The following is a 25,746-nucleotide window of genomic DNA, read 5'->3' as shown; positions in this document are numbered from 1 at the left end:
GAGCATAGTGGGGTTGGGGAGGGAGAAGCAGGCTCCCTGCTGAGCAGGGAAGTCCGATGTGGGACTCAATCCCAGGACCCTGGGATCATGACCTGAGCTGAAGGCAGATGCTTAACTGACTGAGCCACCCAGGTCTGCCTAGTCTTTCAAAATTTTTGAAATTTTTTTTATGGCTCACCATGTGGTCTTAGTGAACATCCCATGTGTTAATGGAGATAAGTGCATTCTTTTTTTTTTTAAGATTTTATTTATTTATTTGACAGAGACAGATAGCAAGAGCAGGAACACAAGCAGGGGGAGTGGGAGAGGGAGAAGCAGGCTCCCAGCAGAGCAGGGAGCCCGATATGGGGCTCAATCCCAGGACCCTGGGATCATGACCTGAGCTGAAGGCAGACTCTTAATGACTGAGCCACCCAGGTGCCCCAGAGATAAGTGCATTCTAAGGATAATGGGTGTATTGTTCTGTAAATGTCAGTTAGGTCAAGGTGGGTGATAGCGTCACTCAACTCTTTATATTCTGACTTTTGGCATAGGCATTTTACCAGTTATAAAGGAAGGGATTTAAAATATTGCAACTATGCCTCTAGGTTTGTTTATTTCGCCCTTTAGTTGTTTTTACATTATTTTGAAGCTTTGTAATTAGGCACATATAAATCCTTAAGTATTATGCCTTCCTGAAGTATTGATCTTTTATCATTATGAAAGTATATTTTATCTGATGGCTGTTTGCATGACATACATATATTTTTTCATCCTTTTACTTTGAAGTTTTTTTCTTTGTGTTTAAAATACATTTCTTAGAGACAGGATATAATCATATAATAGGGTCTTGCTTTTTTTTTTTTTTTTTAGAGAGAGAGGGAGAGTGCATGCTTGAGTGTGGGGCGAGGGGCAGAGGGAGAGGGAAAAAGAGAATCTTTTTTTTTTTTTTTTTAAAGATTTTATTTATTTATTTGAGAGAGAGAATGAGAGAGAGAGAGAGAGCATGAGAAGGGGGAGGGTCAGAGGGAGAAGCAGACTCCCTGCCGAGCAGGGAGCCCGATGCGGGACTCGATGCGGGACTCGATGCGGGACTCGATGCGGGACTCGATCCCGGGACTCGATCCCGGGACTCCAGGATCATGACCTGAGCCGAAGGCAGTGGCTTAACCAACTGAGCCACCCAGGCACCCCGGGAGAAAGAGAATCTTAAGCAGGCTCCATGCCCAGCATGGAGCTCGATGCCGGACTGGATCTCACAACCCTGAGATCATGACCTGAGCTGAAATCAAGAGTCAGACGCCCAAGTGACTGAGCCACCCAGATGCCCCTATGGTCTTGCTTTAAAAAAAAAAAATCCAATTTGACAATTATTATCTTTGTAGTATTTAGTATATTTACATTTAAATTATGATTAAGGTCTGCTTTTTGCTATTTGTTTTCTATTAGTCTCATTTGGTTTTTGTGTCTCAGTTTCTCTCTTGATTTCTTTTGGGTTAACATTTCTTATTATTCCATTTTGGCTCCTCTATTCACTTTTAGGTTGTATCGCTCTACAGTATTTTTTAGTGGTTTCTCCAGGAATTATGAAATACATCTTTATCAGTCTACTTAGAGTTAATATTATACTACTTTCATTACAACTGTATAGTTCCATTTACCAACCCGTTTTTTTGTGCTTTTAATGTTACAAATCTCACAATACAGCATTATAATTTTTGTTTTAAACAAGCACAGCTTTTAGAAAAATTAAGATAATAAAATAGAATTTTACATACTTATCTACACATTTGCCATTAATGGTGATCATTTCCAGTCTATAGATCTGATGCACAAAATTTGTGATATCTCTTATAAGCTCCAGATTGAAACATCCCATTATTTGACATCTTTATCTAGATGTTATCCCAAAGTTAAGATATTCAAAACCAAACTCTCTGTTCCACCTCAAAGCATCTATTTTCTCACTAGCCTTCTCCATTGTGGAAACTCACATTTTCTCCTTTCAGAAGCCAGAAAACTCTAAAGCATTGATTCCTCATATTATTTTTCTTACTTGCTGTCCTTTTTGTTCTTCTTTAAAAAGGGTGTTGTTAAAAAGGAAGACTTTCTATTCCATTTTTCTTCCTTCCTTATACCTTAACTTGAACATGAATAATTTGCCCGTGTGAGTGATCTGTATGGCAGCACAATAAAGACCATGTATATTATTGTTTCACATTAACTTTATATCTAGCCACAGTCTTAAATTCCTCTTATACTATGTACAATAAATTGTCCCTAACTGAAATCAAGAGCATTATGTGTGGTGTCAGTGCAAATCCTGAAAGCCTTAGGGCACACAAGTCTGATTCTAGCCAGGTAGCTTTACCTCCACAGTCAAGGATATTTCTGTTGACTGTGCTCTTTATGTTGACAACTAAAGTTTGTTGAAATTTCTAAGAAGCAGATGTTACTTTGTATTTATTTTGATGCCACAGGAATTTTACTGAGGTGATTCCTGTGATGTTTAGATTTCATTATTTAAAAAGGGAGGTGATAACTTCTTGGCCATTCTTACAGCCTCTCTTCCTCCTGTTTTAAAAGCACCACTCACAAAATTTCTTATTGGTTAATAAAATAATATCAAAGTATAATATAAAAGTCCATTGAGAAAAAAGTCTAAACAGTGGGCAAACATGTGGAGGAACCAGTGAAAATCTTCCCTCCTGTGTCAGCCCACTCCCACTTACCCTCCTCGTCCCCAGGGCTAAGTAGTAGGAACAATTTGCTGTCTACCCTTTAGGTGTTCTCCTATGCATATAAAACTTACGGACATACAAACACATGTGCATGTTGTGTATAACATTTATTTTTTTATAGATATATTTATTTAGTTTTGAGAGAGACAGAGAGAGAGCAAGCTGGGGGGAGCAGAGGGAGACAAGATCCTCAAGCAGACTCCCTGCTCAGTGTGGAGCCTGACCTAGGGCTCAATCCCATGACCCTGAGATCATGACCTGAGCTGAAGTCAAGAGCTGGATGCTTAACCGACTGAGCCACCCATAACATACTTAAAAAAAAAAAAAGAAAAAAGAAAAAGGAATCATACTATACACTTTGTTCTGCAACTTGCTTTTTCCAACTTTTTTCCAAGTTATCATTTGGAATTAGAGATTCACAGAAAGTTGCCAAAAAAAAAAAAAGTACTAAGGGGCCCTGTGTATCCTTCACTCTGTTTCCCCCAGTGGTAGTATCTTATATAACTATAGTACATTATCAAACCAGGAAAGCAACACTGGTACAACCTAGAGCTTACTCCAATTTCACGGTTTTACACACACTCACTTGTGAGTGTGTATAGTTTCCTATGCAATTTTGTCACATGTGGAATTGTGTAACCCCCACAATCAAGGTACAGAACTGTGCCATCACCACAGGGCTCTCTCATGCTCTCCCTTTATAACTCCATTCTCTACTTCCCAACCCCTGACAACCTTACTCATCTATTCTTCACTTCTATAAGCTTGTTATTTCAAGAGTGTTATATAAACGGAATTATGTTGGCTTGTTTCACTCAGAGTAATTCCTTGAGATCTACTGGAGTTGTTGCATGTATTGATAGTCTGAACTTGCTTTTTTTACTCAGCAATGTATCATGGACCTTCCCTGTCAGTCTATATAGATACTTCTTTTTACTTAAAAAAAAATGCACAGTATTGCAGAGGGTGGATATATCCATTAAGTATTTAATATCTTTTATTATGGCTAATTAGCTGTTTCGATGCTGTCATGTGTATCTGTGTACAGACGACTCACACAGCTGCATACTTCTCAGGCACAGTTCCCACCACCGGAACTCCTGCATCAATGCCTGGCATTGGTACTGGAAAATAACCTTCCAGTCATAAGGTACGACTGAACTTTTTTTTCCTGGTTACAAAAATAATATCCTTCCAGATCTCCATGTCTGCACAGTTATTGTTTTCTATGTAGGGAATCACACTGAGAAACTACTGAGTGCCTACTATGTGACTGGCACTATTTTTAGGCATGGGAGGTATGATGGTAAATAAGATATCCCCCCGCTATCTCTTAATTAAACAAATCTTTAAAAAAGATTCATGTAGTATATAACATACAAAGCAAAACACAGAAGATCCCCTCACTACTGCTCTGCTGACTCCTCCCCCTTTCCCAACTGTTTGGGTGCTTCCTTCCAGCTCCTTCAATGCTTTTATATATGTTTTTCCCTGCAAATTTAAAAGCAATATGTGCTCATCATAGAAAACTGAAAAATAATTAGATAATAAAACAAATTCACTTATTTTTTTTTAAGATTTCTATTTTTTTAGAGAAAGAGAGGGAGAGTGCTGAGCAGGGGGCGGGGCAGAGGGAGAGAGAATCTTCAAGCAGACTCCCCGCTGAGCCTGGAGCCTGACCTGGGGCTCGATCCCACCACCTATGAGATCATGACCTGAGCTGAAACCAAGGGTTGGACGCTCAACCGACTGAACCACCCAGGCATCCCAAAACAAAATCACTTATAACCCACAAAACAGAGCACAGTCTCCAGGCATATACATTTTTTTACATGACTGAGGATCATACACATGGTTTTGTATCTCACTTTTTAATTTGTCAGGAATAATGTCCTGTGTCAAAGTTTGGAAGCACTAGCATTTTTATCAGTATGAGTGAACATCATCAGCTCAGTTAATAAAGAAAGGTAGTCTAGTCTTTGGTAGGAGAATAAAATGTTTCATCTTAGAAGCAGGACAGAACATAAGGCCCCTGTAAATATTTCAATTAGAAGAGTCCCTTCTCTTTTAATAATCAGTATAAAATAAGACATTAAGCAATAAAGCACAGAATATATAATTGAATGCTTCTAAGACTGATCATTACTTGACCTATATACTACTAGAGTATCAGCAAGAAAGCATGTTTTCCATTTAACTGTTTAACAGTGTATCTATAAACTATAGCTATATAAAATGCTGATTGATACAGATCAATCTGCAGCTATAATCTACATAGAAACACATTTGTAGAACCTCAACTTTGTACTGCCTTTTATCTCACTCACAAACCAATGAACAAGTACCAAATGTGTACTTCTCAAAGTGGTTTAACAATTCTACCTATAAAATATTTCTCCAATTTTACATAAAATTAAGCAGAAAGATATTTATAAAATGTTATTGCACTAGCTCTATATCATGTGTCATCACCCAAGACATCTAGGGTGTTTCAAAACAAGAAACTTCATTTTTTTTTTTTTTACGATTTTATTTATTTGAGAGAGGGAACATAAGCACGGGGAGCAGCAGAGGGAGAGGGAGAAGCAGACTCCCCGGCGAGCAGGGAGCCCGATGCGGGACTCGATCCCAGGACCCTGGGATCATGACCTGAGCCGAAGGCAGACGCTTCATCGACTGAGTCTACCAGGCGCCCCATGAAACTTAATTTCATCCACTACAAACACATATGGACCTTTTGGTTTTTGGTTCTGAGGAGGCCACAGTGCCACTCTTCAGTCATCCTGAATTCGGGTTCCTCCAACACCAGCCACCTCCATCACAACCCCTAAGTCCGACTCCAGTGAGATCAAACTTGTGTACCTGAGGTGCACTGGTGGGGAAGTTGGTGTCACGTCTGCCCTGGCTCCTAAGATCAGCCCCCTGGGTCTGTCTCCAAAAAAAAGGTTGGTGATGACATTATCAAGGCAACTGGTGATTGGAGGGTCTGAGGATGACGGTGAGATTGAGCATTTAGAACAGACAGGTCCAGATTGAAGGGGTACCTTCTGCCTCTGCCCTGATTATCAAAGCCTTCAAGGAACTGCCAAGAGACAGAAAGAAGCAAGAAAACGTGAAGCACAGTGGAAATATCACTTTTGATGAGATTGTCAGCAATGCCCGACAGATGTGGCACCAATCTTTAGCCAGAGAATTGTCTGGAACCATTAAAGAGATCCTGGGGACTGCCCGGTCTGTGGGCTGCAGTGTGGATGGCCGCCACCCTCATGACATCATAGATGATGTCAATGGGACGTGTGTGGAATGCCCCGCTGGTTAAGAACTACAAGGAAAGCATTTCAATAAAGGATCATTTAACAGGACGCCTGGGTGGCTCAGTTGGTTAAGCGACTGCCTTCGGCTCAGGTCATGATCCTGGAGTCCTTGGATCGAGTCCCGCATCGGGCTCCCTGCTCGGTGGGGAGTCTGCTTCTCCCTCTGACCCTCCCCCATCTCATGCTCTCTATCTCATTCTCTCTCAAATAAACAAATAAAATCTTAAAAAAAAAAAAAAAGGATCATTTAACAACCAAAAACAAAACAACAAAAACCCCCAAAGCCCCCACACATATGGAATGAAGTATAATTTGGAGTGTTTTCTAAAAATGAACAGATGGCACAGGACCTTTCCTTTCATACATTCTTTTGTAACTTTTCCAGTAAAGAGTTCATAAATGTGATATAGCTCAGAGATGGATTAACAACATCAGTTCCAGAAGATAGTCCTTTTTTTTTTTTAAATAAACTCCATCACAGGACATTAGGTTTTGAATTTAACAACCAAAAAAAAAAAAAAAAAGGTATAAAAAACACATTATTTTACTATGTGTAACAAACATCTTCACTTCATAGTGTCTAGAAAGACTAGATGTTAAAATATGGACCTACAAAGTTCACTCTGCACAGAGCTGTTTGGAGTAAAACTCACATGGGGAGGAATGGTTATAATCTGAAAGGGTCTCCAAAATATGACATTTTGGCAAAATCTTTCCTTACTTTTTTGTCTTCCCAACCTAACTAAAGGACAAAATAGAGGCATGTTGTACTCCAGAGGTAGATTAAGAATATAACTTCTAAAAGTATTGTTCATAAGTCTTTCTTACGAATTTAACCAAGAAAGTATACAAAGTATTTATCAACCCTCTATCTGTCATATGAAATCAGAGCATACCCTTTTCTATTGTATACACCACATATACAGCAACATTGCAGGAAATGTGCATTTTCCCTTCTCAGTCTCCTCCATCTACTCAGTGAAAAGTATAAATTATTTTTCAGAGTGGTTCAGTGTTTCTATTAGAAAGAAAATCTAAGAGCGAAATATTAACCCCATCTTTCTATATCTACTGTTAAATATGATGAGCACATCTAAACATCTAGAAAAGCTACATACTTTAATGAAGGACTGAAGTTTAATCACTATATACACTATATACAGGAGTGCTGAGTGACAGCACACATCCAGAAAATGGCTCCAACACACACGTTCTGGGGAAACCCTTCCCTGCCTCTCATTGTCTTCTCTCCTTTCCTCCAACTCTGGACACAAATGTGGACGTGAATCCAAAACGTGATGTAGAGATTGCATTTCCAAAAGTCATTTCCAGATGATGTGTCTCTTGAGTGAATTTTAACAAAAAGATGATCACAAACAAGTTGTTTCTCTAAACATACTTTCAGCATATGTTGACAGCTTCTCTGCATCTAGAAAGGCCACATGTTGCCAACAAGGGCTTGAAGTTTAAAAGGCTGAGGGAAAGGCTTACGGCAGCTTATCCACACTATATGCACAGGTTTATAGTTGGTAAATCTTCCAAAGAGGTGGTCACTTCCGAGCAGCCAAACGAGGCACCTTATAAGCTGGCATTTTTCGTCCCCTGTACCAAGAAAGCCCAGAGGCCTGCTGATGTCCTGGGCCCTCACTCTGCCTGCCTGGGCTCCGGGATTCTGGCCTAGGAGTTTCCCTTACCATCTCAGTGTAGAGGTCCTGGGTGCCCATATTCCCCCAGCAGCCAGGAGGTAGGGGCAGGTGCCCACCCCCCCCCTCCCCAAGTCAGCCCTGGAAGGCAGGACAGGCTGCAGCTCTATGCTCCCTCTGGTCCCAGCACTCACCCATCCTCTGGAGCAGGTGCTCAACAAATAGGCTGAGTTTGAACACACAGGTACGCAACATGTACTTTGAAAGCTCTAGGTGGGATCATACTATATATGTAATGTCTTCAGATCTTTCCCATGGAGATACAATTTTTATGTATATAGCTATACAAAACCTTCCTTAAATGGCTTCATTGTAGTCTCCGGAAAAGAGTAACATAATTTAGCTGATTCCCTATAAAGGAACATGTGCTGCTTTTCCAAAAGCCTCTCAAACACTCAGCCTTATGTGCATATCTCTATATAAACTCCTAAGAGTACAGTGGCCAGTACTAAGATTATGCACAGTGAAACTTGGACATATATTGCCAAATTACTTTTTTAGTGAAGTTAAGCCATTTTACATTCCCACCAAAATGCTTCTTTGCCCACATCCTCAGCAACACTGGCTATTGCCTATCTTAGGCAAAAATAATCTCATCGGTGTTTTCACTTGTATTTCCTTAATTAATGAAGCCAAGCATCTTTTTATATGCTATTATTGATCCCTATTTCTTTTGTGCATTTCTTCTTGTTCTACCTCCATTTTTTCCTATTAGTTCTAGTTTTCCTCTTAAATTTGCATGTACTCAAATCTGTTTTTCTTCATGACCACCAGTACTGTGTCCACTGAGAAGTACCTTTCCTAGCCCATTATAGAACTTGTTGCCCATTCTTTTTCTGCAGTATTTGTTTTCATTTTCTAATGTTAAGTTCATGAGCCAACTGGAATTTGTCCTGATGTAGGGTGTGAAGGATACAGCAACTTCATTTTTTCCCAAATGGCTGGCACGCAGGTCCAGCATCACCTCAACCTATTTCTCCCTCACTGATCTATAGAATGCCTAACCCATTTTTCTTTTTTTAAAAGTAACATGTACACACAACATAAAAATAAAATAGTATGAAAGGGCAAACGGTGAAATGTAACCTACTCCTGGCCCCTCGTTTCCTCTGGAGGCAACCCTACTAATAGTTCATCGTGTATCCTTTCAGATATTCTCTTGCATTCTGCCACCATACATGGCGGTGGGACATGCTGTTTCCAGTCTTCTGTTGTTTCAAACAGCTCTGCAACTAATATCTTTATGTCCTGCTCATAGTGTAGAAGTAAATCTATGGAATTCCCCAAAGTAGGTCAGAGAATATGGGCATTTGAAAACTTGATATTGCCAAACTGCTCTGCAATGATACTGCACCATAAATTTAGACTTCCACTAAAATGTGTCAAAGATTGTTTGACAAATCTTTTTCAAGTTTGGGATAATTTTATAGGCTATGATGCTCACTTTTCTTTGAGAACTTGGGACATGACAGAGTAATGAACACAAAATTCCTTACAATTCTTTTCTGAACTTCAGTGTTCATTTTGTGGGTAGTTAGTACCAAAAAAAAAGTCCTCAAGAATTTATAATCTAGGGAGTTGACTTGAAAGTATGTGTGACCAATATATGGCTAAATTAAATTAGTAATAATAGTGTGGTCCTTTGGGCAGCACAGAGCCCTACCTTGGTTTGGAGTCATGGGGAAGTGTGATGGAAGCACGCTACTGGATTGGAAATCCTGGATGAAAAGAATTACCTTACTGGAGAATGGGCTGAGAGGTGACATTCTTGCTTGAAGAACAACAGGTGGTAAGTTAAGGAGTGGAAACAGCACTTAAATCCTCTATATCAGATGGAAGGCACTGATATGGAGGGGTTAAAGAAAATGAGGTTAACTTCACGGGAGTGTTAAAACATCCATAAAAACCTGTTAGAAGAAAAACTAAATGTTAGTTCTCATCCCTCTAGATTCTGGGGTGCATGAGTGTAAGACAGGTAAAAGAGGCCAACATCACTCAACTTTTCCAGAATGGTTCCGAAAAGTTAGCTTATGAGAAGTGAGAAAAGTAAAGCCAACGTGATGTCATTAGTGCTTTGGGTCTCAAAATGGCCTTTTGGCCAGTTAGTAGTCTATCTTCCTTCCTACCCCAAACACAGTGCTCTAAATTACCCTCCGCTTTCCAAAAAAACAAAACATAAAGGTTGCTTCATCTCTACTGGCCTCTACTGGTTCCTGCGAATGCTTTGAAATTTTGCTAGTCTAAAAACTGGGAATCCTACCTCTCACAGCCTTCCTGTTTTATTCAGCAGCCTCAAATATCAAAACTTTGTTGATTTGGAAGGGAATTAGAACACAAATGTCGAAAAGAATTCTACACAAGATAAAACCCATTATTGGGCATTTTGACAACCATAATTCAACAACTCTTACAATGTTTCAAAGGTACTTAAAATCCTAAAGTGACTTTTGAATTGAAAATCAATTTATGTTCAGTGAAAGCAAATTTATTTATTTAATTTTTTAATTTATTTTTAAAAAAGATTTTATTTATTTGACAGAGAGAGACAGCGAGAGAGGGAACACAAGTAGGGGGAGTGGGGGAGGGAGAAGCAGGCTTCCCGCTGAGCAGGGAGCCTGATGCGGGGCTCGATCCCAGGACCCTGGGATCATGACCTGACGTGAAGGCAGCCGCTTAACCGACTGAGCCACCCAGGGGCCCCTCAGTGAAAGCAAATTTAAATCCTTTTCAATAAAGCAATCTATACCTCGGGCCTACGTAAACTAAAACACCACTGCACTCAAATAGTACCTGTCTTAGATGTGGTTACTCCCAAATTATTAGCTAATTCTCTCAACACTATTTTACCAAATTTTCAAGATGACCAAAATAATAGTTATTCTCTCATTTGGTAAATACCACTTTATAACAACAACAACAAAAAACTGTTCTTTCAGGACTTTATTTTGTTTATTAATAAAGTAAATCATTATTATGATTTTTGAAAAAAAAGTTTAAAAATGTTTAGCCTTCATGTTAATGTAGGTTAGGCCATCCAAAAGACAAAGCAAAGAGTTAACATTAAGTCATGGTCCAGGATTATACTTATGAGAAACAAATACAGGACTTACAGTACTTGATAAGCAAAGACAACCAAAATAAACCGTATTTCAAATTTGTTTCTATAAAAACATATTAAAGATCACTTTAAAATAGTGTCCATCTTTTCTTTTAAATGGGCATAGCCTCATCTGCAATCATGTACAAATATAATAAACTTGACTAATAGCTTTCTTAATCTTTTAATACAAATACAATTCCTTGCCTCTTTATGCAACCCAACAAAATAATATAAAGTGAAGTCATTAGAAAAATATGGAACTTTCTGAATCTATATTGCATTTTTAATTTAGATTGGAAAATACAGTTCAGATCATATGAAACACATGGATTTCAGGCTTACATATTACCTATGTCTTACGAATTATCGGATATGGTTCTTTATTTTGGCTGAAATGCAAAAATATGATTAATTTCTTAATAACAGATTAGTTATTTTAAAAATAGTTTCCATTGATAGCAGTGCTGGTCCTAGAACAAAATGTAAGCAAAACATATTTGTAAGTCACTGTCTATTCGGTGCCCCAAATATACAGATCCTAACACTAAGCCCTTAATATACATTTGCTTTAAAGATTACTGAATGGACATCTCAGGTGTCTGATAATCTTTAATTTGAACAATCCTGTAAACATAGTCAAAATCTTTCTAAAAGAAACAAAATTCAAGTAAACATTGCATATTTGATTTAAACTACTCTTACAGTTAAATTCACCTATGACACATTGGACCAAAACCATTCCATATGTAAGAAGGTTTTTAAAATTCATCCACATGTAAAGATGGAACTAAACTCTGTAAACGTGTTCACGTTCAATAACTACTGTACTGCAGCTGCTCTTTGGTTTGGCAAAGTGATACTGGTCAGATGCCTCAGGTACTGAGTATTCAAGTGAATCTGTACCCAGGTAAAGCCAAGACTCCTGTTGACTTTGTCTTTAATGGCAATGGCAAGCCCTGAAATTCAACTTTATTCTCCTTAAATATCACACCACAACTATTCAAAGTGTTTGACAGACCAGAGATAGTACCAATACATTTTGAAGGCCTTCATTTTGACCTTTCCCCCACAGTTGATAGAGCTAATCAATACCAGTTGAAATACCAAAGAGGCAGCCTTGCCCTGACTCCCATGCAGCTTTAGGCCCCTGCGGAATGACCATTAATATGTATGAATAAATCAGCCACGTATTTAGAATGTGGCAAAATGTTGGCCATAAATTAAAGCAAAGGTAACTAAAGCAAAAAGCTTTAAGTGAAAATTTCTGAAAAGGTGTTTGCTATGCTATTAAAGATGATGGTGAAATACAACTTAAAAGAGAAAGACACCACCACAAAAGTGCCTGGATAGGTTAAAGGGGAAATTTATGTTTCCTCAACTGTTAATCAGGTGCATGCAAATCCTTTGATCTAAATGTAGAAATACTCACAAAAAGTACCAGAACAATTCTGAAAGTAGTCAAGTAGGTTTTTAAACATTCACAATTTCCTTATAATACATAAAATGCCAAAATGAAGTGATATTTTGTTATCCCTTAACTCTCAGTTTTCTAGAGTCAAGATTATTAGGACTACAAAGTTGAAATAAAGACAGAAGATCATAATAATAATATTCCAAACTATATTTTCAAAGCTAACTCATGCCTTTGGCTCAAAGGGGGGAAAAAACCCATAACTTCCTTTTAAAATCTAATATTAGTATAGCCAACAGAATTAGACAAGTCCTATGAACTGAAGGTCTGGAATAGCTGACTATAAAATTTATGCTACACTAGGAAATTACAGAGCTATCCCTACCATATGTTTGGCATACAGGAGGTACTCTGAAAATATTTGTTGGATGAATGAAATGTAAGGTTAATTTTGCAAAATTAGGAATCAAAGAATGTGAGGTCATCCAGTCCAACTCATACATAACACCCTTTCCTCCCAATTCCATTTTACAGATAGGGAAACTGTAATGGTTGATACTTACAGATGCTGGTTAAGATTTATCTCTACCCAATACTGGAAGCAATCAATCATTTTGGTTTGTATGTGTATATTTGACTAAACAGGATAAGTGAGGAGTAACATTTCTACCTTGTTTCTCCTTTACAGGATACAGTATTTTCCCTTAGAATTAATGCAACAATTCCTGTCACTTAGATTGCATTTCAAAAGGAAAAGGAGATCTAGGTCTACCAGGCAGAAAGGGGCTGATGTTTAGGAAGTCAGATTTAAAATTTTGCATGTAAGAGTGGAATTCACTGCTCACAGACTAGAAGTCTTAAATGACTACTTAGGTTAGAATTTCTTTCCAGAAAGAGGAATTACACTAAGCAGTTCTACCCTAGTTCAAACTGCCTTTCAAGTCACTGTTTAAGCTGTTACAGGACTACCGTAAAAAGTTTCAAAGTAATTTCTAGTAATCGCCTAAATTGACACGTGAAAGTCAATAGCATGTTGCATTCTAAATACCTTGGGACCAGAAATAACTTTTAACAGCTTACAATACCTGCCTATCTTCCTCTTTACTTTTCTTCTAGCCACTGCCACTATTCTGACTGTGTCCAATATTTCTATAGCACATGTGCCTTTGTGTCTCCCTGCCCATAAAAATACCCATGAAAGTTCAACAAAAAAGTAATTTAAAAGCAGAGAGAACCTATTTCCTATACTGCCAAATTTCCTTTAAGCCTCGGGCACAACACTACATTTCATGGTTGTATTAATGTTTAGAACTAAGCCATCAATGAATTATACAAATGTGCTCCATGTTTTAAATAATTATATTTAGATATCTGAATCTTTCTGAGTGTTATTTTATAGCCAACAATAAAAAACTTTATTATAAATGTTGAAAAGTATAAAACAGTAATTATAAATTAGCAAACACCCAATAAAAAAAAGTTATTTTCTTTTCCTTACACAGTACAAGCAACAGTAAATGGATATTATTATTCACCTTAAGCCACCATACTGCCCTACATGTACTTCACTCAAGACAACTTTTCAGCTTGTGTTTCGGGAACGAAACTTTATATGGATACTAAGAAACACTCTAATTATGTAACTCAGGTGTCAAAAAAATACATATGCCATGTTAACATGTGACTTGATAGCTCATAGTATAGCATCTCATAACAGGTAAGTGTTATTTCCAAAGTAAAATTAAGTCACTTTTGTAGCAGTAAGTTGATGTAGCACAAATGGGTGTATTTAAGATTAAGGCATCTTTCTGCTCTGGAGTAATGCTTCTTCTGTGGATCTGGCAATCTGTACAAAGGCTTCCTTTTTAAAAAATATATCTTCTGTTATACTTCAATTATTTCATTCCACTGATCATTTTCTTGTAAATAAAGCTGAAAATATCAGTCCATAATATGTTTTTATAAACCTACAAAATCAGAAACAACTGAAGTTATTGGTTAAAACTTGATTTTATATTTCTGTAAGTAAAGATTTATTAAATGGTTCTGTGGTCTAAGGTATAAAGCTGCTAAAATAACAAGACAGAGAATAAATATTTTAATACTACTAATATTGTAATAATAACAAAGATTTTTATAAACAGTAAATAAGTGATATCTCTGACTTTCTTACTCTGAAGCAATCAAGAGAGCATTTTAAAAAGAGGTAGATTCTTACAGTTCTCCCTTACTGTTAACTTGGACATAATCTGAGGAGACACCTTATCTACCCCTTCATAAGACTGCTACAGGATATGGGGAAATACCCAGAGCAACACTTATAGGTCGCTGAGATTTTCAACAACCACACATCAGACATTATCCTGCTCACATTAAGAATCTTAAAACCAGGACTATACCACAGCCGCAGTTCTGGCTGACATGATCATCACACGATACAATCACCACTCATCTTCGGAGTCCAGCCTGACACAAGCCCCCACTGAGAGCGCTGTTCCGATTCAGTCTAGGTCTTAGGCTCTGGCTGTTACTTTGGACATGGGCTCTGGGTCCTTTGTAGGGAACTGAAAGCTAATGAAAAATGCTGAGCAAGGAAGCAGACGTTCCCCTAATTGAGACTCCAGATGAGAACTCTTTGAAAAAAATGAACTCTCCTGACACAGAGAAACTGAGGTAATAAATGGATGTTGTCTTAAATTGCTAAGTTTGTGGTAATTTGTTATGGAGCAAAAGATAACCAATACACATTATAAGGAAGACTTCAAAAAATCTAATTGCCTAAAATGCTACTGAGTCACAGAGCTAGCTCCTAAGTTAAACAGACAGTGTTTTGAAGTATCAGGAGAGACAGAGAATTCATTACATCCCTCAAAATCCAACTTAGTTACATTACTCACTGCTGATACTACAGTTTATGTTTAATCTGTTTGGAACGTCCTCGATTGCGATTTAAATTAATTTCCTCTGGCTATTGTCTTGGGGCTAGCCAGATCAAGAATAGCGGATCAGTGTGGCTGGCTACAGTAAACTGCTCTTTTATTGTATCTTTTCCAACTAAGTCATATTGGTGAACCTCTTCAGTCTTTTCTGCAGCCTAATTAGTCACTCTTCTTTCTTAAACTAATTAACAAGACCCTGTTTACTGAAAAGATTAGTTGTCCGCATATCAACCCAAACCGTTTTTTAGTTTCTTCATTAATCTACCAATACGTATTTACAAAGATTGCACTAGGAGTGGTAAGAAAAAATGGGATTTAAGCACAGCTGTTACCTTCCAATCTCTTCTGAACTACCTGATTTTGCTGATATAATTAAAAGAGTAAAAAAAAAATTGACTGTTTTGAAATTACAAAATATGCAAATAACTGCATTTGTTCAAGGAAATTACCTTTATACTGTCTTACCTTGCTCTTATTCAAATGGTTAGTTATGAACAAGTGGTACTCAATTTTCTATTGCCACTGTAACATGGTTATTTGTCCCTGTAAGCACATAATTATATATGACAGGACAAAAAAAAAGAAGTATTAAGTTTCTGGCTAATTGGTAAAATTGATGATTACAGTAAAAGCAACTCTTATGTAAATACTAAGTAGGCTTATAGTGTCAACCAATATCCACTTGGAGAACCCAGAAGAAAAGCAGTGCTAAAGAGCTAAAAGTCTGCTTTTATGCTTATATTTGTAAAAATGTCCACTGGCTTTTAAAGATGTTCAGCAGCAATAATTACATAGCCCATGAAATCAATTTTTCCCTTGACCTACACGGGGTCTAATGATCCTAATGAAGATCCTAATGATACCAATTTAAGAGAATAAAAAAAAAAAATCAGAAATTCTGACAGTAAGTTTTCAAGTTTTAGGGTATTTCCTCGAGTTGGTACCAATTGATCTGAATGTCCAAACCATTTTCTCACAGTGCAAGATGATGACAATGTTATTACTAGTGCCGTTGAAAACCACCATGCATATATTTTAGGCTATAATGCTTGTTAGGTGGCCAGGCTATGTTATAAACCCGATCTGGTTTGAAAGACCATTTCTGTCTTATCAACTGTTCTATAATGCATTCACAATTCATGGATTGATTGAGTCATCAAGAAAAGGTTAAAATATATTCAGTGCATTCTTTTTATACTAAGGTAGCAAAGACTACAATGCATTTCAAAAATTATTTTCAAATAAGTAAAACTTAAGTGCTAAAGAATAACCTTGTTTAAATGTTATTCAGAATAGTGAATGCCCAAAGAACTTTCTATATCTGAGGTAAAGAAATATGTGGCTGGGTAACAAAAGAAAATCCCAACTCTGAACAGAACAAAACACAGTAGTAGCCCCTACACTTCTCCTCACTCAAACCTCTTTCTCCATAAAAGCTACTAATAAACACTGACACCCTATTTGTAAGATATTTTATTAAAAAGTCTCACATATCTTAGTATTTTAGAATATCATGTTGTTTTGATTTTTACATATTTGTTAAATCTGGTTGATCTTCATTTTAACCAGAAAAAGCACTGTTTTCAAATGACAAGTATTACCTGATCTGACAGTGCCTTCTTCAGATCCATTCTCTATCCATTGAGATTCACTGTCCAACAATCGGTTTTTTGATTCACTAAGCGGTTTGATAGGAAAGGGTTGATTTGAGCCAATACTGAAAAGAGGAAGAAATAATTCAGTAAATAGTTTAATGCTCAGTTAAGGATACTTAATTAATAAGCAGCAAATTAGTATTCCTTCTCCTAAATATGTGAGGGCAACTCATGAGATCTCAGCACTCTAAAAAAACTCTATCTTCAAGAGAAAAATATGCCCCCGACCCCCAACTGAATGGCTCTCTAAACCCAAGAATCTATATTCCAGCAGTGCCAATGAAAACAATTAGACAAAAGAAAAAAGCTTCAGAGCCTGGTGTGAAACTTTTAAAATGTGTTAATCAAGAGCTGTAAAGTAGCACAAGGTGAGGATCTATGTCTGTGGCCAGGACAAAAAAATTACCTGTCATTTCCCAAGTTTTCTGCTTTCTACCTCTGCAGTTTAGATCTAAGGGGAAAAAATGATTTAGTGATTTAGCGTAGACTTACTTTTCTTGCTAAGAGATCCAGGGAGGGAGGGAATGGAGGAACAAAAGAAGGAAAAGGGAACTAGTATTTCTTGTGTACTTACTATGGGCCAGACACTGTGCTAGGTGCTTTATACGCATTATGTCAACCTTCACAATAACCCTTGGAGGTACGTATGGTTATCCTCATTTTATAGAGCTGGAAACTGAGTCTCACACAGTTTAAGTGACTTGTTCAGACTCACAATAAATGTTAGAGTTCTAAGGTCCTAAGACTGTAGGTTTGAAGGTCTATGTTCTGATACTAATAGATGGTTTGGAATTTATAACCCCTCCTCCCCCACAATTTATTTCTGTCCTAAATAAATTTCGACTATTTGACAGAAGTATCTCTGTCTTCTTTAAAATTTCATTTAAAATGAACTATTTCTTTTAATTTATGAATTGGCTTGCTTGCCATGCAAATACTGAAAAAGTATCTTCTAAGATGAATGAATGAGAAAAAATTTTACATTGTATTTTGAAATCCTCATTAATATTATTTTTACACTGCAGTTTAAATCTGTTTACCAAAATATAATGGTGGATAGTACGACTAATTTCTTTGAAAAAAAATATAGCTGATATAAACCAAGAATCACATCTTGAAAGAATGTCTTAGTTTCTAGAAAGATGTAGCATATTTAGGATAGCCATGTTTCCTGGTTTGCCCAGACATTTCCAGTTATATGTGATTGTCCTGGTTCAACTATTAATAGCAAGCATTCTCTTTCTTATTCTCCAAGTGTTCTGGTTTGGATGATAAAAAATATGGTTATCCTAAGCATGTTAGGTACATATACCTATTAGCTCTCCATTAAAAAAATTTTACATAGAATTTCTCTTTCCTTATCTATGTTGACCTACAAATTATTACTGTATTTATCAGATATGTATGTATAACACACACACACAGTTTGCTTTATAATGAATAATGAAAAAAATGATAAGAAGCACACCTTCTAGCATATTCATTTTGATTTGTAACAGAAGCTTGTTCTGGATCCATCCCCACAAGGCGAGTTGGAAAACTGCAACCATCACCCAAGCTGCATAATGAAAAATATCAGTAATAATTTAAATCATATTAACTTAAATCAAGGTGGTCAAATTCAACAACCATTCTTCAAAAACACAGTATAAAGAAATTATCATAACTTGTCATTTCAGAAAATAATTCTTAAAATTTTCTAATTTAGAGGGTTACTAGCCTCACTGAAGAAATAAGCTGTCTTCTCTCATAATTTACATATATTTAAAAACAGTATCTTTCAGGACTATTAAGATTATAATGCCTGGGGTGCCTGGGTGGCTCAGTCAGTTAAGTGTCTGCCTTTGGCTCAGGTCATGATTCCGGAGTCCTGGGATCGAGACCCATATCGGGTTCCCTGCTCGGTGAGTAGCCTGCTTCTCCCTCTTCCTCTGCCATGCCCCCTGCTTATGCTCTCTCACTTGCTCTCTCTTTCTCTCTCTCAAATGAATAAATAAAACTCTTAAAAAAAAGATTATAATGCCCATTAAGATTATGATACCTCAAACATAGGTATTCAAATATCTGGGAAGTTGGCTAGTTAAATATTTGGGTAATTGAGATTATAATGCTTATTAAGATTATGATGCCTATTAAGATTATGATACCTCAAACATAGGTAAGCAAATATTTGGGTAACTGACCTACTCATCACAATCCTTTAAGACATCATAAAGGCTCAAATTGAAATTCAAGGTGTAAGTTCCAAATATTTATTCATTTGACAAATACTTATTAAATGCCTATGATGCCTTGGGTACAATTATCAGGACTAGGGATATAGCAGTGAACAAAACAGGAGAAAACTTCTGCCCTCAAGAAGTTTAAAATCTAAAAAAAAGTACAGACATACCTTCACATTTTAAAAATACCAAAATCATGTAAAACAGGGACTTTCATTTCCAGCCAAGATGGATTAACTGATAAATGTGACCTTTCATCATGAACAATCAGAAAACTGAACAGTATATACAATAACTGTTTTCCAAACCAGCAAGCACAGAACTGTGGTCTCTGAAAAAAGAGAAACCAACCAAGTGAGTCCCAGCTTTCTGCCAGGACCTGAGTACCACCAGGGGAAAAAAGTAGAGCAAGGTAGTCTCAATGAATTGAGGTGACAGAGATGGGCGTTTCAAGAAGTTAAGGTAGCTTGAATCTACTGGACAGAGCTGAGGAAGAGGGAGATATATGCAAAGAAAGGGCTACAACAATGTGCACAGCATTTTACTGGAGTGTTTTGATGAATGTGAAGCTACACATGTGAATCTAGGCTTAAAACAGCCTCAAAAGGACCAAGCTAAAACACAAGTAACTGCCAAAGGGAGTGAGCAAAATTTAATACGCAGAATTCAAAATGTCTACCATCTAATCAAAAATTACTAGCATGAAAAGTAGCAGGAAAATGAGATCCACAACTAAGAAAAAAATGGTTAATAGAAAAGAATTAGAAATGACTATGAAAATTTGAAACAAATACTTTAAAATAGTGATTATAAATATGTCTGTGAATTAACAGGAAAAAATGGATAGGAGAAGAGAAATGTAAGATATAAAAAAAGAACCAAACTGAACTTCTAGAGCTAAAAAATACAGTATCTGAAATGAAAATTCACTAGATGAGCTTGACAGCAGAGCAGACATCATAAAAGAAAAGATCAGTGAACTTACAGACATAGCAACAGAAACTATCCAAACCTTAGCAGACAGAGAAAAAAGATGGGGCCGGGGGAGCAAAGAACAGCAATGGCCTGTGGGTCACAATCAAGCAATTTAACATACGTATATTTAAGAGTGCCCCCAACACCAGTGGAGGGAAAGCATGGGAAGACATAATAAAAATCATTCAAATGTGATGAAAACTATAAATTCACAGATCCAAGAAGCCTAATGAACCCTAGAGAGGATAAACACAAAGAAACCACCAAAAAAAAAAAAAATCATCATCAAATGGCTTTTAAGATAAAACCTTAAAAGTAGCCAAAGGTCAAAAAAAGACACAGTAATTAACAAACAGTGGAATAAAGATGAGTGAGGCTGATTTCTTGTCAAAAAAAAAAAAAAAATGCAAGCCAGAAGTTAATGGAACAACATCTTTAAAGAAAGAGGAAAAAACAAAACAACCAGTCAACACTGAAATCTCAGTATAGAGAAAATAATCTTAAAAAATACTAGTCTGTGTTCTATCCAGTCAGAGTGGAAAAACTTTGTAATACCGGAGATGATAAAGTACACAGAAGAGATTGATGCACTTAAAGGTACAGCAATAGGATCTATCAAATGAACACAGAAAAAAAACTGAACAAAAAAATGGACAGTGCATCAGGGAGCTGTGGTACAACTTCAAGTGTACTAATATACATGTAACTGGAGTCTGTATAGTAATGGGGAAGGGGGGGGTGGGGATGACAGAATAAGTATTTAAAGAAATAATGGTTAAAATACTTTTCAAATTTGATGAAAGTTATAAAATCACAGTTCCAAGAAGTTCAACCAATTCCAAGCATAAGAAACATGAAGAAAACTATATACCAAGGCACACCATAATCAAACTGCATGAAACTAGTGTTAAAAAGCATATCTTAAAAGCACCCAGTGAAAAAAAGACACATTACATATAGAGTAAAAAAAAAAATGAGTACAAACTTTTTGTTAGAAAAAATGTAATCCAGAAGATGGTGAAGCAATATCTAGAATTATATGCCAAGCAAAACTGTCTTTCAAATGTGAAAGCAAAATGTTATTTTCAGACAAAAATATAGGAAATACAGCTAAACAAGGGAAAAAAAACCCGTAACATTTATAAATATGTCACTTGAATTTCAAATATTTTTTACTTTTCTGTAATGACTTTGGTATATAGATGGCCTAAGATGGCTGGGAATTTGGGAGAAAAGGAAACTATGAATCATCTCAAGCATATATTTTCATTTAAACTTGAAGTTAAAAATTGCATTGTATGTTGGGTCTTCTTTTAAGACACAACAGAATACGTATCTGTGATAGAATCTTTGAAGATATAGCTAATACGTATAAATTCTTATGATTCTCTACCTCAAACAACTTATTTTCATCTTGAAGGAAAAAGAGTGATTGTTATTTTTATGAATAATTTTTTTTCTACTTTCCATTCAAATATATGCCCAAACTCTCTTTTGGGAGAGTTTAATAAAAAACATGAAAAATAGTATTTTATATAATCAAGATGTTCTGAGTTTTCATTCTCAAGGCTCATAAGGATGTCATTATATACTGTATTCTCTGAATCTTAAGACATTTAACCAGAGAGACAGACTATCACAGATTCTGTAATTTCCGAGACCTGCATTTTGTAATTACCTTGAAAATACTGGAAGCAGCCAGTATTTCTTTTCATCGCCAAAGACTTGTCTCCAATTTTTACTGCATCCAAGAGAAAAACCATTTCCATCAGGTCCGTATGAAAATGTGGGTGAGCGGAATGATTCTGTTATATGTACATATATATATAAAAAAAGAGTTAATCTATTTAAAAATTATACGAGGATGGAAAGCAGCAATTTTCTTGCCTTATATCTTTGATATCAAAATTATACAAATATAATTTAAAATAAATAAGATATTTGTAATAATTAAAAGAAATTTCTGAAACTTATTTGGGAAAAAAAATACCACCTCTGAGTATTTCATCACCTTTATAAAATGAAAATGTGAAAACAATTATCTAATATTACTAAAAATCTACTGAAGTGTGTTCACTATATCTCACCTTTTTAAAAAGATATGCTAACTCTTGCAACTTCACTCATTTATTACTTATGAAATTCTTACTATGTGCCTAATGGTACAGTACCAGGTGTTTGAGATCCAAAGGTAAATTAGATGAAATTCTTACCGAAGAATCCACAGTCTAACAAAGTCTAACAAAATTGCACTGTGATATACATGTGTGAATGGGGGTGGTGGTATTTGAGCATGATCTTGAACAACAAATAACAGATAAAGAAGCAGATGGTGATCAGAGACGATTATTTCAAGTTTGGCTGTTAAGTGATGTAGAGTGGAGGCTAGAGAAAGATACACATTTCACAAGAAAAAGTTTTTTTTCTTTATTTAAAAATACAATTTATTTTAGCATGTTTTGTAAGCTAAGGATAAAAAGCCAGGGAGAGAGGAATTGAGAAAGGTTGATGATATAGAAAAGTAAAGTAAAAAAAAGGTGGGGAAAAAAGTAAAGAACACATTTTAGCTAAAAGATAAGCTGTAAGGGCAGAAGAAATGAGACAGCCTCTAGAAGAGCTCTAAAGATTAACCTTACATATCAGAAAAGACATTTGTCCTCAGAAGTCAGAGGCAGAGTGACAGTGATGGGTTTGAAAGGAGAAATGTCTGTGTGAAGTTATAAAGGGGAGAAGATAAGAATTTACTAGTGACAGGGGCGCCTGGGTGGCTCAGTCGGTTAAGCGTCTGCCTTCAGCTCAGGTCATGATCCCAGGGTCCTGGGATCAAGCCCCGCATCGGGCTCCATGTTCTGCGGGAAGCCTGCTTCTCCCTCTCCCACTCCCCCTGCTTGTGTTCCCTCTCTCGCTGTCTCTCTTTGTCAATTAAATAAATAAATAAATAAATAAAAAGAATTTACTAGTGACAACTTCTAATTTTTTCAGAAACACAGGACATGACTGCCAAATAGAGCAGAGGACCCAAGTGAGGTCTGAGACTTTAAATGTGTAGGTGCACCAATCGCTGTGGGAGTGAGACTGCCTTCCCCAGCTTTCTACAGCCCCGACGTACTTGTGGATAAAGTGGAGAGCTAGAATAACCCAGGTCATGGATCAGCAACTGAATTACAGGAGAAAGCCAGGACAGGTATAGTGTGAGAATGTTGTCAAGAGTTGTTAAAGTCATTTGTTACAGGATCTAGAATTGAAAAGGGGAGAAATGAGACCAGAAGGGAAATGAACGGCTGGGAGAGTTGAGTACAGAAAAGGAGAGCTGCAAGGATGATGAGTGGCCAGAGAACGGAAAGTCCAAGTTGACAATTTCAGGGACTCTTCAGTTCGAAGAGATTAAAAGGTTCAATGTTTAGTTATGGGAATGATTGACCATGAGCATCCTAAAGGGACCAGCTTGCTTGTTTGGGATGATTGCATTTGTTTGAATACAGAAACTCTTTAAATTGGGGAAATGGTCTCAAGGTAGGTAGGGGACAGTTATGGAGAAGGGTAGAAGTGATGCCTCAAAGGACAGAAGAACATAACTCTGGAAGGAGCAGTGGAGAAACAGCCTAGGGCCAGGGCTGTGGAAGGTGAGCTGTAAAGGAAGTGGTGTGCCAGGGCAATTTTTTCAAAATAAGGGTTAAAACACCTTAATAAGGAGGGCACGTACTGCATGGAGCACTGGGTGTTATATGGAAACAATGGATTGTGGAACACTACATCAAAAACTAATGATGTATTGTATGGTGACTAACATAACATAATAAAATTAAAAAAAATAAAATAAAACACCTTAATAGGTGTTTTTCACACCTATTTTTTTTTTTTGCTACCAGCATTTCTTTTTAACGAACTAGAACAGAAAATATTAGAATACATCGCACATAGTAGAGATTAATGATGTTTTGTAAAATTTTTGCTTATTTTGTTTATATAATTTTATAAACATGTACATGCACTAGGTCACAATACAAATGATGCCTTTCTTATTGTAGTCACCGACAAAAAAAACTGAAGAATACTGCTTAAAGAGAACAATGGGTTTCCCATGAAGCACTCTTCTCTCATAACTAAGTGGCTGGGCAAGAAACGAAGCAGGCTTGGAACTGTGCCAAATTAAAAGTGTTCAAGCTCCCATCTAAAGCAGTCGACTACTACTCAGTTTCAACTGAAGGATGCCAGAGAGGAAAATGGGCCCACTGTTACCAGATTTATCAATTTTTGAAAAGAAATCAACTTTTCTATGTGAAATCTCTTCCTTTTTAGTTGGCATAGTTCGTAAGGGCTAGACTTTGCATGTAAGCTGCCTTTTATCATCGATGAGTAAAGGTAAGAGGATGGCAGGATACTCTGTGACAAGGATAAAAAATTAATTACTAGACACAAGAAAGTTTATTTACACAGAAAAGGGATGAAGGCATGATGGAATTGGAGGAGAGCTCCACAATGGAGAGTGAGCTGGGGAAGAAAAGACTTAGAAATTCTTACCCTGGAGCCCATCAAGCTTTTTCATGACTCAGTAAGACACGAAGTTAAAATAATCCAAATATAAACATATCTAAAAGTCTCCCTAAAATGTCTTCATCTTTATGTATTATAATCTTTCTGCCTCCAATTCCCCTGGCAGACACATGGCTTTAGATGGCAAGGAGTCTTTGACGTTCCTGTGAAACAATGTGACAAATCCCTATTTCATATCCTGCTACATTAGCCAATGCCTAAATATTTCAATTATAGCACAGTGGCTGCTTACAGGCTAATAGCTTAGTTTGAGCCAATGCCATACCACTCTTATTTAGGAAATGTTTGTCCAATTATTTTAATACCTTACTGAATTCTTCCCCTATATTTCACTTTAAAAAATCAGCAAAATATGGAAATAAATGCCGATATTAGTGATATAGTTGACATAAAGATGGAAATGATTAATCATGTCAAAAACACTACTCCTTAGCCTCAATCATGGAACACGCCAGTCAGTGTGTAATCAAAGGTGGGGAAAAAGGTAAAGAACATGTTTTAGCTAAAAGATAAGCTGTAAGGGCACCTGGGTGACTCGGTCGGTTGAGTGTCCGACTCTTGATTTCAGCTCACGTCATGATATCAGGGTTGTGAGACTGAGCCTGGCAGTGGGTGCCACACTTAGCACAGAGTCAGCTTGAGATTCCCTCTCCTTCTGCCCCTCCCCCCTGCTTGCATGCGGGTGTGCTCTCCCTCTCTCAAATAAATAAAATCTTTTTTTTTTTTTAAGATTTTATTTATTTATTTGACAGAGAGAGAGACAGTGAGAGAGGGAACACAAGCAGGGGGAGTGGGAGAGGGAGAAGCAGGCTTCCCTCAGAGCAGGGAGCCCTATGCGGGGCTCGATCCCAGAACCCTGGGATCATGACTTGAGTCGAAGGCAGATGCTTAACGACTGAGTCACCCAGGCGCCCCTATAGGATGATTTTTTTTTTTTAAGATTTTATTTATTCACTTGAGACACAAAGGTACAGAAAGAGAGAGCATGAGCAGGGAGAGAGGCAGAGGGAGAGGGAGTAGCAGGCTCCCTGGTGAGCCAGGAGCCCGACGTGGGGCTCGATCCCAGGACCCCGGGATCATGACCTGAGCCAAAGGCAGACGCCTAACCATCTGAGCCACCCAGGCGCCCCTATAGGATGATTTTTGAAAAGAC

The 25,746-nt window shown here is 37.0% G+C and overlaps 1 protein-coding gene and 1 long non-coding RNA gene across 12 annotated transcripts in view; one reads left to right on the top strand and one right to left on the bottom strand.

The window, feature by feature from the left end:
• The first annotated feature begins 944 nt into the window (after window positions 1-944).
• The window catches only part of LOC123839572 (uncharacterized), a 45,061-nt gene continuing 20,259 nt past the window's right edge, over window positions 945-25,746 (top strand). Inside the window, exons 1-3 of one of the 3 annotated variants that reach the window (XR_010410078.1) lie at window positions 945-3,870; window positions 9,388-9,526; window positions 24,068-24,401. This is a non-coding gene — a long non-coding RNA (uncharacterized LOC123839572). The remainder of the gene's footprint in view (window positions 3,871-9,387; window positions 9,527-24,067; window positions 24,402-25,746) is intronic. The other 2 variants (XR_010410077.1, XR_010410080.1) reach the window with 2 other exon arrangements.
• ZDHHC20 (zinc finger DHHC-type palmitoyltransferase 20) overlaps window positions 6,457-25,746 on the bottom strand; it is an 80,946-nt gene continuing 61,656 nt past the window's right edge. Inside the window, exons 9-14 of one of the 9 annotated variants that reach the window (XR_008505645.2) lie at window positions 21,718-21,780; window positions 18,311-18,400; window positions 17,249-17,293; window positions 16,789-16,904; window positions 15,653-15,730; window positions 10,663-14,215 (exon numbers count right to left, since the gene is read on the bottom strand). Coding sequence is in view for 6 of the 9 variants with exons in the window: in XM_064586300.1 (XP_064442370.1) it covers window positions 9,532-9,644; window positions 16,789-16,904; window positions 18,311-18,400; window positions 21,718-21,844 (446 nt within the window). In the remaining 3 variants the exon portion in view is untranslated. Of the gene's footprint in view, window positions 9,645-10,662; window positions 14,216-15,652; window positions 15,731-16,788; window positions 16,905-17,248; window positions 17,294-18,310; window positions 18,401-21,717; window positions 21,845-25,746 lie in introns of those variants that run through there. The other 8 variants (XR_010410076.1, XR_008505646.2, XM_045869175.3 and 5 more) reach the window with 8 other exon arrangements.

This window comes from Mirounga angustirostris, unplaced genomic scaffold (assembly GCF_029215605.1).
Source record: "Mirounga angustirostris isolate CCGP_5_RB_7025 unplaced genomic scaffold, mMirAng1.0.hap1 SCAF_3, whole genome shotgun sequence".
In the NCBI taxonomy this organism is placed as follows: Eukaryota; Metazoa; Chordata; class Mammalia; order Carnivora; family Phocidae; genus Mirounga; species Mirounga angustirostris.
This window is presented reverse-complemented; position numbering and strand designations above follow the sequence as displayed.